Consider the following 12,398-nt stretch of genomic DNA (forward strand, 5'->3'; position numbering starts at 1 on the left):
TTCCAATTGTGAACGATTCCGTGTGCATGTGCTGTGTATGTAAGTTATTATGTTATTCATGCGAAGAGCAGCTTGGCAAACGAAGCAATGAGTCTATAAGGGCATCATTCGAAAGCAGCGGCAGAGGACGGCTTGGTAGCGTTGCGCACGATCTCGTCGCGAGTGATGTTGCTTCTCTCGCACATGCTGTGGAAGATGCCGTCCGGTCGATCAAACAGCTCCAACGGGCTAGCGTACTCGGCGAGCTCACCCTTGTCGAACACAGCGATGCGATCGTACGACAAGATCGTCCTCAGACGGTGCGCAATGCACAGGATGGTGCGGTTGGCAAACTCCTCTCGAATCGTCTGCTGGATCTTGGCGTCAGTCTCCAGGTCGACCGAGGCGGTCGCTTCATCCAACAAGATGATCTTGGAGTTCTTCACCAACGCCCTAGCCAGCGAGACGAGCGATCGTTGACCCACCGACAGGTTGCCGCCTTCTTCTTCGATCACCGTGTCGAGGTTGATGCGCGACACGGATCGGCCGGGCGTCGAATCGCCTGAAACCGCAAGAGCCTTCTTCTCGGCGTCCGAGACAGAGACCGTCTCGCTGCCTGCTTCGATGGCGGGCATCACAGGCGTCGCCGCGCCGTGCGTGTGTGTGTCGTCGCCAATCAGGTACGCTCGCTTGAGCGCGTCGTTGAGTCGTGCATCGTCGTAGATGCCGAAGGGATCCAAATTGGTTCGAAGCGTTCCACTGAACAGCAAGGGCTCTTGAGGCAAGATGGCCAGCTTGCGCCTCAGGTCCTCCAACCCAATGTTGCCCACGTCGATACCGTCGATCTCGATCGAGCCCTTGCTCAGCTCCACCAATCGCAGCAGTGCCGTCAGGAGCGAACTCTTGCCTGCACCCGTTCGACCGACAATGCCGACCTTCTCGCCGCTGCCCACCTCGAACGAGATCCCCTTGAGCACCGACGGCAGACCCGGTCGGTAGCTGAGCCAGATATCCTTGAAAGAGATGCGGCCCTCCTCGGGCCATGACTCGCGCGTCGGGTTGTCCGGTCGCGCCTGTGCTTTCTCCTGCTCCAGCTCTTCGGCGTAGTACAGCAGACGCTCGACCGACGCCGAGTCGTTCTCGACTTCGGCGATCTGGCGCGTCATCCACGAGAAGGCCTGAGAAACGGTCAGCATGTAGGTGAGCGCAATTCCCGCGTTGCCGCCGGTGATGGGTGTCGAGCTGGCAGTGGTCAGCAGCGCGACGATGAGCACGAGAAGCGCACCGAGCATGTCGAGACGAACGCCGAGCCATCGCTGGTTGGTGATGCTGAGGTAGTAGGCACGGTTCTCGACGTCCATTCGCTTCTGGTTCTCCTTGATGAACGTGTCGGTCTCGCGGTAGGCTCGGATAGTGGCCAGACCTGAAAGCGTCTCGGAAAAGTGCGAGTAGAGACTGGATCGCAAGATCGCGTCGAGTCGCTTGACTTCTCGCGCCGAGGATCGGTAGAAGATTGCACCGAAAAAGTAGAAGACGAGAACTACGGCAACGGCAATCACAAAGTAGTGCGTGAGGATCGTGATCAGGATAACAGCACCAGCGACCGACGCCAGCGTGTTGGCCGCCATTCGGACCGCATCTGCCAGCTGGTTGTCGACCACGTCAACATCCTTGGAGAAGCGGTTCATGATCCGGCCGATCGGTGTCACGTCGAGCCAGGCCATGGGCGCATACACGACACGCTGAATCGCCTCGTGGTGGACACGCTTACACGCGTAGTAGCTGAGGAAACCCATGGCGCAGCCCATGATGAAGGTGAAGATGGTCATGACGATGCCCAGCATCGCGTAGATCCCCATGTAGAAGCCGATGGGCTGGTGGAAGTGATTCTTCTGCCACCAGATCAGCCAGTACGAGTTGAGGATGTTGGCCACCTGCATGAGCACAATGCTCGTCACGCAGATGGGGACCATGTACGCGCCACGGCCGTACTTGAGATAGGTGAGGTAGACGCGCAGCGACACAGAGCCCGTGTTTCGCTCCTCGGCCTGCATGAGCGCTCCTGCCTTGTCGCCTGACTTGCCGCCAGAGAGATTGGCACGATCCGCCTTCTTGGCCTTTATGATGTCCTCCTCCGTCTCTTCGATGGCCTCAGCCTCGTCTTCCTTCTTCTGCTCTTCGTCTTTTTCCTTTTCACCGCCAAATTCGACCACGAGGCGTTGGAACGGGCCGTTGGCCGTGTTGAGCTCGTCGTACGTGCCCATCTCGACGATGCGGCCATCTTCGAGAGTGATAATCCGGTCGACATCGGGAAGAAAGTGGAGAGCGTGGGTGACGAGCAGCACGGTGGCGCCTCTGGCGCGCAGACCCATGATCGCGTTGTAGAACAAGGCCTTTCCGACGTGCGCATCGACGGCCGAGAGCGGGTCGTCCAAGCAGACAATGTCGGCGTTGTAGTAGAGGGCACGGGCAATGTTGACTCGCTGCTTCTGGCCACCACTGAGGTTGACCCCCTTCTCGCCAATCTCGGTGAGATCGCCAGCAGGCAGGATAGCAAGATCTGCCTCGAGTTCCGACACCTTGATGGCCTCCCAGTAACGCTCTTCGTCAAAGGACTGGCCAAAGAGGACATTGTCACGCAGAGTGGCGTTCTGAATCCAAGCGCTCTGAGAACAGTAAGCGACACGCTCGCTGCCCCATCGGACAGAGCCACCGGTCTGACGCATCTCGCCGATGCAAGCCTGGAGGAAAGATGATTTGCCGGAGCCGACGGGGCCGACGATCGCGACGAGCTCGCCGCGCTGGATCTCAAGGTCGATGTGAGACATGGAGAAGGGCTCCTGCACCTCGTCCACGGGTTTTTCGGCTTCGGTGGTTTCGCGCAGTGTGGGTTCGAGTTGAGCCTCGGTGATAATCGCCTCGTTGTCGCCATCGGCGACAGAGTCGTCTTGCTCAGCTTGAATCTCTTGCAGCCGCCGCGCATTGTCAGTGTTGGACTTTTTGGCCGAAACGGGAGCGGGAAGACTGGGCTCGTTGGCGGCGGGAGGGGCAGCCGACTTTTTCATCAGCTTCTTTGCTTTGCCGAACATGCCAGGACCAGATGCCGAGACGCTCTTAGCTCCGTCAGCGCCCTTGGCACCTGCTTTAGGCTTGGACTTAGACTGGAGGGCCTCGTCCGCCTCGACGGTCTCCCATCGGAAGGAGGCGTTACGGACGACAAGGGCGTACTTGCTATCCTGGTCGTGCTCGACCGTGTCCTCGAGCTGCTCGGCCGTGAAGACGGTGTAGAGACGATCGAACGCGTTCCTGGCGTCCGTGGTGGCGGACAGCGAGAGGGGCAAGAACATGAGCGGCATCCTGAGCAGCTGGAAGAGCGTGAGGGACGGGAAGACGACGGCAGGGTCGAGATCGTGACCAATGAGGCTGTAGACGACAAAGGCGAGCACAGCCGCGAGGATGGGCAAACTGAAGGCGATGGCGTTGTTGGCGGATCGAATGATGAGAATCTTGCGGATGCCGTTGAGCTCGTTCTTGCGAATGTCGTAGATGCGCTCGAGGAACTTGGCTTCGTGCGAAAAGGACTTGACGATGCGCATGCCACCGAGCACCTCTTGGATGGTCTTGGCGCGTGCATCGGTCCACTTCATCGAAGCGCGTCGGATCGTGAAGAGCGCCTTCATGGCCTGCAACTGCAAGGGGACGGCGAGCACCATGATGGCGAAACCGGCGAGAGCGGCTGGACCTAGTTGGGTGAGCAGGATAATGATACAGATGATCATCTGAACGGGAGCGGCAAAAATGACGGAGAACCACGCCGAGGCAAAGTCGATACGACTGCAGTCGGTGGAGATGTGGTTGATGAGCTTGCCGCTGGATCTTGCCTTGCCGTTCATCCTCATGGCGCGTTCAAAGATGGCAGTGATGAGCGCGGCACGCGACTCGACACCGCACGACATGGAGCGCCAGAAAAACTGATGGGTGCCGAGAGAGGAGATGATCTGCATGAAGAAGAGGGCGAACGACAGGCCAACACCGTGGCCGACAGGAGGACCAGGAACGCCACGAGCAGGAGCCGTGTAGAGCTCTTGGGCATACTTGATGATAACCTTGAGTACGAGAGGCGACGTAATGAGCGAGGCATCACCGACGATTTTGAAAACGAGACCAGACCACAGCTTCCATCCGAGTTGATCATGCATGGCCCAGACCAGTGATGGCTTCTTGTGGCCTGATGGATCTTTGACGATCTTGGGCTTCGGCTGGCCAGGCTTGGGAGGCCCAGCAGGTGCAGCGGCGGCGGAAGGGGCTGGTCGTGGCGGGGCTCTCCACTTGGCTTCGCGTTGTTGGAGGTTGCCGCCCTTGGGGTTGAGGGTGGATCGGAGCGCCCACGAGGTGCGTCTCCTCCATCCGGGCTGGATCTCACCCGACTCGAGCTTGGCGTTGTACTCTTTGGCTTGGCGGACGCGGCGTTCCCAGTCTTTGTTGAGCTGGCCACCGAGCCGCTTAGCGCTGAGGTCCTCGGAGAGTGCCCAGAGGTCGGTAGCCTCGAGGGGACGCTGGTATCCAAGCACCATGATGGGGGTCATCCACTGGAAAAAGATGCGGTTGATGAGGTTGGCGTTGGCGAGGGGAGTGAGGGTGGCGTCGTCAAGGCTGGATGGTGGAGCAGGTGGCGGGTTCTTGGGACGCCAGACCTGGTACCACTTTTCCTTGTGTTTGCCACCGACGAATGTGCGGTTGCCAGGGTTGTACTCGTAGCCCGGCTTTTCGTCGCCAGCTGTGGAGACGGGACCAACTTTCTCGCTGGAGGGAGCGGCGCTCCTGGAAGACTCGCTGTGGCTTTCATCTTCTGGATCTGCGATGACGGCCGACGGCGCTGAGGGCGGAGCGGGTGTCGTCGAAGAGTGTGTGGTGCTGTCAACAGAGGTAGAAAGCTGATCTAGCGCGGCATGAGACTGGGCTGAGCTGGATGTAGGAACCGACATGGCCAGAGACGAGATGATCAAGCCAAGGCTAAGTTGGTGGTGGGTTCGGATGGAGGCCTTTATGGATGATGACGAATGGTCAGGTCGACATGAAAGCAGAGACGGTAACAAATGATCCAGAAAAGAGGGTGCGAGGAGTGGTGTCGTCGAAACGAGAGGCGCGCTATGAGTAGGCGAAGGGTGTGGAGAGGTGCTGCTGAGTCGACTAGGCCAAAGAGTTGCAGAATGATGGGACCAAAGGCGAATCGAGTTAAGTCACAAAGTTGGCGGATTCGTTGCAGGAACGTAGACGAGATTCGGAGATAGAACAGCCGTATAAGATTTGGACAAGCAATGCAAAGGTGGGTGATTGGTGAATGAAGGAAGGAAGGATGAGGCGGCCTCAGCAAGGCAGGTGGTGACCACCAGGAAGGAGAGGACGTCGAACGAACAGGTTCAACGAGACGACGAGGTCCCAGAAGGCTTTCGGGGAGAGACCGACGGGGGGAAGCGCCAAAAGCAAAGCAGATTAGCCGGCAATGTACAACAAAACGGGTCGGGCAGCGCGGAGGCGAGGGCAGAAGACGGACTAAGTTGAATGCCGCGGAGAAAGATCAAGCTGAACACACACCTCGCCCGACACCTTTTCGCTGCTGAACAAACAATGGCAAACACGGGAACAGGAGGTCAACGTTGGTCCCGCTCTCAGTCTGAGAACAGCTCAGCCTTTTGTTCCGACACAGCCCAACGAGAACGGAGACGGGTCATGTGGTGTCGCTCATCATGTGTTGTTGGAGCAGGTAGGGCCGGTCATTTTTGGTGGCGTGTTGGCCATATCCATTCCGCTGAGCGAGCAGCGTGCAAACACCGCAGAGATCGCGCATCAGCTCAGCTTCAGGGCGGAAACCAGGAAAAAGCGAAAATGAAATTTGATTTGATTTTCGCTGCAACAGCGCCACAACCCGGCGGCTCCTCGTGCCGGACATAACAATTCATGCTCTGACCGTGTGCTTTCCTCGCCTGAACAAAAATGGCTCGGAAATCACTATCGTCCGATTCGTTCTTCCGCTCAAGCTTGCTGCATGAACATCCTGGACTGAGCGAGCGCCGAAAGAGACTAGTTTTCAATATCATGTACCGACGGTGGGTTGTGTTTGCTGTCCATCTCTGCAAGTTTCAGCAGAACCAGCGACTCATTTCGGGGTTCTTTCCTCGGCTGAAGGATGACTGTCGAGAAGGTTGAGCGGGATTTGTTTGCACTTGAAAATGCTGTCAAAGCCGAATTCGTCTCTTGCAGGGCCTTGAGCACAACAGTCCGCGGAATGGTAGCTCGGTGCCGTGTGCGGTCCGGCTGGTCATCAGAGCGACGCTTCTTGCGCATCAACTATCGTCTCGCCGCCGCCCCGGACGTCGTCGCCAGTACACGTCCCTCTCGTCCAAGTTAGCTTAGCCTTTCGGCACGTGTGGGTAAGGATGCCGTTTCGCATTCATGCATCTGCCAAACCATGTGTCCCGACCGTCTCGGAGCATGCTGGTGCGAACCTGGCTGATAACGTCTCCAACGATGACTCGACAGACTCCCTTCGTATCTTGTTGTTGGCGTTGGCATGTATCAAAAGGGGTAGGCCGTCATTGTCCCCCCCCCCCCCCCCCACCCCCACACCCCCCTTCTTTCTTCACAGCTGTTACACTCTGTAGGACAATCGATTATGCAATGGAGGGTGTGACCAAGTAAGAGCCCTTCTGTGATGGCAAACGTGACACTTTCGCTTGCCGTCGGGGAGCTTCGAACGACGTACGTTGGATGAACAGTGAATGCTTCTTGTCGCGCGTACGCGGGCTTAATACTGAGAGCGAGGGTTCTTGTCATCGTGGGCGGCGCGGGGGGACATTGTCGGGAGCCTCTCTTCCGAGGTCGCATGAAGCTCCTGGGCTGGATATCACATCCCTTTTCTGGTTGTTAGGGCCACTGAGTTCACAATTTTCTGAGCCTTAGTTTAACAGCCTCGGAAAATTCGTGATCGACCTCGGGTTACGCGTGGACCCTTGTGATTTTGGCGCAGCAGCTGGCGGAGCAGCACAGCGCACAGGCAAACCAAGACGAGCACAAATAAACCTCCACTTTCTTCCAATCAACCTCGACGTTGACTCTCGAACGACACCACCCGCGAATCTTCCATCAGAATCACCATCGCATCCCGCTCCTAGTGGAAAGCCTAACATACACAGGCGCTTTGTTGTTACTGACCCCTCTAGCGCAGCATCGGCCACTTTGCAGCCATGATCGTTCGCATCCGTTCCAAGGATGGCAACTTCCGCTTCGACCTTCAGCCCAGCGATGACGCCTCCACGCTCATCCAAAAGGCGCTCGAGACCATGCCAAATGCGGATCCAGAGTCGCTCACCTTTTCGAATCAGCCAAGAGGCGGCGAATTTGCAGCCAGCACGCTCAAAGGAAGCACGTTGGCAGAGCTAGGCATCGCTCACGGCCATCTTCTGTTTGCCGCCTACAAGGAGGCAGCTTCCAGCGCCACTGCTTCCGCCAGCATCGATGCCGCCACTTCCTCAACCACAGAAGCAGAGTCGTCATTTGCAGCTGCTGCCGCCTCATCGTCGCAATCGCAGCCGGCCTCGTCAGCACCACGTCCAAAGAAGCCGTGGGAGACTGTAAAGGAACACAGTGTCGATACCTACTGGGAGGCACAGGAGGGCAAGATCACCCGCAAAAAGGACTCGACCTTCTGCCGCCATGGTCCGAAGGGCATGTGTGACTACTGCATGCCGCTTGAGCCCTACGACTCCAAGTATCAAGCCGAAAACAGCATCAAGCATCTCTCCTTCCACGCATTCTTGCGCAAACAAGATATCGCCACCAACAAGCCATCCCAGTCCTTCATCCCACCACTCGAAGAGGTGAACTACACCGTCAAAAAGCCCTGTCCTTCCGGAACCCATCCCAGCTGGCCTGCAGGAATCTGCACCAAATGTCAGCCTTCTGCCATCACGCTCCAACGACAACCTTACCGCATGGTCGACCACGTCGAGTTCGCACATCCTGATCTCATCGAAAACATCCTCACCTTTTGGAGGAGCACAGCAACCCAGCGATTCGGCTTCCTCCTTGGACGCTACGAGGCATATCCGGATGTGCCCATGGGAATCAAAGCCGTCGTCGAAGCCATCCATGAGCCCCCACAGGAAGGTGAGCTCGACGGCTTGACCCTCGGCGTGCCCTGGGAGGAACAGCCGCGTGTCGAGAAACTCGCCAAACTCTGTGGACTCGAGTTTGTCGGCATGATCTACTCGGATCTGAGCCCCGCTGATCCCACACACCAAGACCCCTCTCTCGCAGGCAAGGTCGTCTGCAAACGACACAAGGACAGCTTCTTCCTCTCTGGAATCGAGACCATCTTTGCTGCTCAGCTCCAGCTTGGCAACCCCAATCCGTCTCGCTTCAGCTCTACAGGTCGCTTCAACTCCAAGTTTGTCACCTGCATCCTCAGCGGTACCGAGGAAGGCGCCATCGACGTGTCGGCGTATCAGATTAGCGAGCAGGGTATGGGCATGGTCCAGGCCGACATGATCGAGGCCAGCGTCAACCCCAACATCATCCGCGTCAAGCCCAGCGAAGGCGAACGATACGTCCCCGAAGTCTTCTACCGCTACACCAACGAATACAAGATCGACGTCAAGGAGAGCGCCAAGCCCACCTTCCCCGTCGAGTATCTTATCGTCAATGCTACTCATGGTTTCCCAAACGCACCCAACCCGGCTTTCCTCAGTTCCAAGTTCCCCATCGAGAACCGTCCCGGCCTCCACGATCAGGATCTTACCGTCGCATTGACCAGTATTGGCAGGATCGTCGGCCACAAGGAGCTTTTCCCCATTGGGGATGGCGTCGAGAGCACCAAGGGCAAATCACGAGCCGACGACGATCAGGTCCGTCAAAAGCTCGTCGGGGCTCTGAGCGACTGGCACCTGCTCGCATTCCTCGACACCAGCGGTTTCCTCGATCAAGACGACATGGCTGCGCTCTGCCGTCTGGCTACCACGCATGACTCTGGTGCTGCTCTTGATGCTCTTCTCCTCCGACCCGGCTGGCAGACGCTCATGGCACTCGCTCGCGAGCACGTACCCATGTCGACAAGCGAAGCAAAGGCACCCGAGCCGCCCAAAGACCAGTTCACCTACGACGGTGGCATGGACTCGGACGAGGACGTAGGGTACGATGATGCCAACGAGGACTTTTATGACGATGGCGAGGGGGACAACGACGACGATGAAGTGCACGTCTCGCACGTTCGTCGTGCGTCTGCCAGGAACGACACTAGCGATGCTGATGCTGCTACCGCTGCGGCGATTGCAGCAGCAGCAGCTGACGACGGACCAGCAGGCGTCAAGGTGTGCTCCCACTGCACGTATCACAATGAGCCGAGTGCCTCAGACTGCGAGATCTGCGGTCTTCCCCTGTGAACCCTCATTTTTGGCTCCATTCACCTTCATCCCATTGCCAATCCTGCATCATCCTTGCGCTGCCTGCTCGTTGTGTGGCACAGTGCTGAGTTCATGTCGACCAACGGTTGAGTTGTTTTGCTATAAGAATCCCACCATCACCTTCATTTCGTTAAGCTGGTGACGATCGAGGTCTGCTTCAGGGTCTAGACTGGTCCAATTCTGCCTCACCGAGGAGCGTGGGAGGTGGGTGTGATCCGGCGTAGGCGAGGGCTGTTCAGTCGCACTGTGGTAGGCTGGTTTGGTGGGACTGTTTTCACAAGGTTGCCTCGTATATATAACGACGAGAGTTGTGTTTCCCATTTTTCAACCTGCCCTGCGCCTCCCTTTCTCACTTTCTCCTTCTTCTGTATAGACGCTGTATAGACGCCCTATCTCAACGACTGACACACAAGGATGCAGGTTCAGCGCACCTGGCTCGCCCTTCTGGGCGCTGTATGGCTCGTCCTCCCTTCGCATGTAGCCGCCGACGACCCGCAAATCACGAATCCGAACCAGGCCACGATTCGGCAGTTCAACATTGTGCTCACGGACAACACCAAAGTGTACGACTTGGGCTGCTGCATGGGTGTCCCCAACGAGCTTGCTTCTGCTCCACAGTGGAAGGCTTTCGAACACCAGAGGATGGCTATGGCCTCTACGCCCGGTGCGCGTACATTTGGACTCCAATTCTGCCACCATCTGCCTGGGTCTAAGCCGGAAGAGGCCACGCAAGCGTTCAAGGACGTGTGCACCAAGAACGGCGGTGAGGTGATCACGCCCGAAAAGGGCTACTGTCCCCAGAACTGGCCTAACTACGACGAGAAGTACGTCAAGCCGGCTCTTACGCGTGCCCCTGGTGCGGGCGACGATCCGGCTCCTCCGCCTGCTCCCAACCCCCTCCCCAACGCCGACGGTAAATCGACCAACGACAAGGATGGCTTCAAAACGCAAGGTACCTTCCACTATGCGCTGGTCGACTACGCCATCACGCGCTCGCTGGCGTGCTGCAAGGCGTCAACTAAGCCCATCATCAAACCTGTCGCGCAGTACCAGCCCAAACTGGCCAGCTGCGCCCAACGCAAGGTGGCCTCGACCGTGTTCATGTCGCAATGCGCCAAGATCTTGTCCAGCATCACCAAGTCGAAAAAGCTCTCTGGCTACACCACGCTCACAGGTGACGGCGACGCCATTGTTGACGAAAAGACCAAACAGCAATGCAGCGCCATGTGGACCAACGCTATTTCATACACCTACGGCTTCTGCCAGCTCGACCATGACAGCGTTCGGGACGACGCGATCAAGGCGTTCCAGTACGACTGCACCGCCAAGGGCGGCGAGTCCAAGGAGCCGCACATGGGCATGTGTCTGTGGAACGTCGATGATGCTGCTGCTTCCGGCAGCTAGGCCGGTCGCTTTCACTCCTTCGCTGCTTGTCCTCTGGCTCGCCTTCCTTTTGACACCTCCTTTCATCTTCGTTTCAGGCCTCGACCTGCTCATGATCTCTCGTCCCATAGAAGACGTATTCAAACCATGATGTGAATGATGCTTGTGTGCGACGAAAGTGCATAAATAGTGTGTTGGATTGGTATCGATGTAGAGGAGCAGCAGTTGTGAAAACGAGACTATAATCTCGAATCTACGACGTAGGAGCGACCCGCACAGCGTTGGATCCAGTGGCCATGAATCTGGGCATTTTCCTCTCCTTGCCGCCGTTCCTGCCCCACGACGCCGCACCCTCTCCCTCCCCACCCTCCTCTCGCCTGGTCCTCTTGTTGGGCCTCTCGTCTCCCTCCTTGCCCTGCCTACCCCGCTGTTTCCTCTCCTCATTTTTGGGTGCGACATACTTGCCGTGCAGCTTCTGACGCTCCTTGTCCAACCCAGCATTCTTCGCCTTGATTTTTTCCTGTCTCGCCTCAGACTTGCCACCGCCGCCCGCTGTGAGCTCGACGTTGATCTTGCGCCCCTCGAGCATGGTATGGTGGAACTTGAGCGCTTTGCGCAGCGCTTCGCTGGATTTGAACTCGACAAATGCGCAGCCTTTGGATTGCGGTTTGGTGGGGTCTTGCGCTTTGCCCTTTGCGATCGACTTGCGCTTCGAGGCGGGGAGCGAGGCGAGTGCGTTCGGGTCAGCTTTGCGCGTGAGGAGTCGGACGGTGGGTGCTTCGCCACATGCTTGGCCGAAATGCTTCGAGATGTAGTCTGCTGTGGTGGTGAAGGCCATGTTGCCGATGAAGAGGATGAACTTGCTTCCCTTGGCGGATGTCTCGGTTGGGGTGGCAGCGATCTCGGGCTGAACCGCTTGTTCGGAAGCTACTTCACCGTCTTCACCGAACGTGGTCTTTTTCGCGTTCGTCGCAGCATCGGCTTTGGATTGTGCTGTCTTGACTTCTTTCGCCTTTCGTGGCTTGCTCTCCTCCTTGCTCTGAGACTTGGATGGAACTTCTTCCGGAGTGATCCCTGCTTTGCCCAGAGCCTCGGCCTCCGCAGCTAGACGCTTGCGCTTCTTGTTTCGCTTCTCTTCTTTTACTGGAGCCGCCTCTTTTGCATCGGATGTTGCATTGGATGGAGGGGCGGCAGAAGCAGAGGTGGACGCCTCCGCAGCGGTGGCAGCGGCAGGAAGGTTCTCGGGAACATCGTCGGGGGTAGCGGGGTGGTCTTCGAGAGCGGCGGCTTTGCCCTTCTTTCCGGCTTTGAACTGTGCAGCCTTCTGCTGCTTCTTTGTGAGCTTTTCTGCCGCCATGATTGCAGTATGGTCAGTGCTAGTAGACCAAGGAGGTGACAGAGGTTGAATGATGGCGGAAGAGCGTTGGGCAGAAAGGAACCTTCCGAGTTGTCACAGCTGGGGAAGTTCAGGGTTCAAAGACGGAAAAAATTCGCGAAGAAAGCGAAGCAGGCAAAGCAGCAGCTGCACGCCAGAGAGAAAATCTAAAATTTCGGGCTCAACCTCCACGCTGCGAACAC

General features: G+C 57.5%; 4 protein-coding genes across 4 annotated transcripts; 2 read left to right on the plus strand and 2 right to left on the minus strand.

Moving 5' to 3' along the window:
* Positions 1-104: 104 nt before the first annotated feature.
* EX895_000944 (uncharacterized protein) lies at positions 105-4,964 on the minus strand (the record flags this gene model as incomplete). Its single annotated transcript, XM_029881545.1, has 1 exon — positions 105-4,964. One exon carries the CDS (start codon positions 4,962-4,964, stop codon positions 105-107), a length of 4,860 nt encoding a protein of 1,619 aa, XP_029742931.1.
* Positions 4,965-7,223: 2,259 nt separating this feature from the next.
* EX895_000945 (uncharacterized protein) lies at positions 7,224-9,416 on the plus strand (the record flags this gene model as incomplete). Its single annotated transcript, XM_029881546.1, has 1 exon — positions 7,224-9,416. One exon carries the CDS (start codon positions 7,224-7,226, stop codon positions 9,414-9,416), a length of 2,193 nt encoding a protein of 730 aa, XP_029742932.1.
* Positions 9,417-9,851: 435 nt separating this feature from the next.
* EX895_000946 (uncharacterized protein) lies at positions 9,852-10,841 on the plus strand (the record flags this gene model as incomplete). The annotated part of the gene is made up of 1 exon (XM_029881547.1): positions 9,852-10,841. The coding sequence occupies one exon, from the start codon at positions 9,852-9,854 to the stop codon at positions 10,839-10,841; it is 990 nt and encodes a 329-aa protein (XP_029742933.1).
* A 232-nt stretch (positions 10,842-11,073) lies between these two features.
* On the minus strand, positions 11,074-12,177 carry EX895_000947 (uncharacterized protein; the record flags this gene model as incomplete). The annotated part of the gene is made up of 1 exon (XM_029881548.1): positions 11,074-12,177. One exon carries the CDS (start codon positions 12,175-12,177, stop codon positions 11,074-11,076), a length of 1,104 nt encoding a protein of 367 aa, XP_029742934.1.
* Between the last annotated feature and the right edge of the window lie 221 nt (positions 12,178-12,398).

Source organism: Sporisorium graminicola, chromosome SGRAM_1, assembly GCF_005498985.1.
Source record: "Sporisorium graminicola strain CBS 10092 chromosome SGRAM_1, whole genome shotgun sequence".
Classification (NCBI taxonomy): Eukaryota; Fungi; Basidiomycota; class Ustilaginomycetes; order Ustilaginales; family Ustilaginaceae; genus Sporisorium; species Sporisorium graminicola.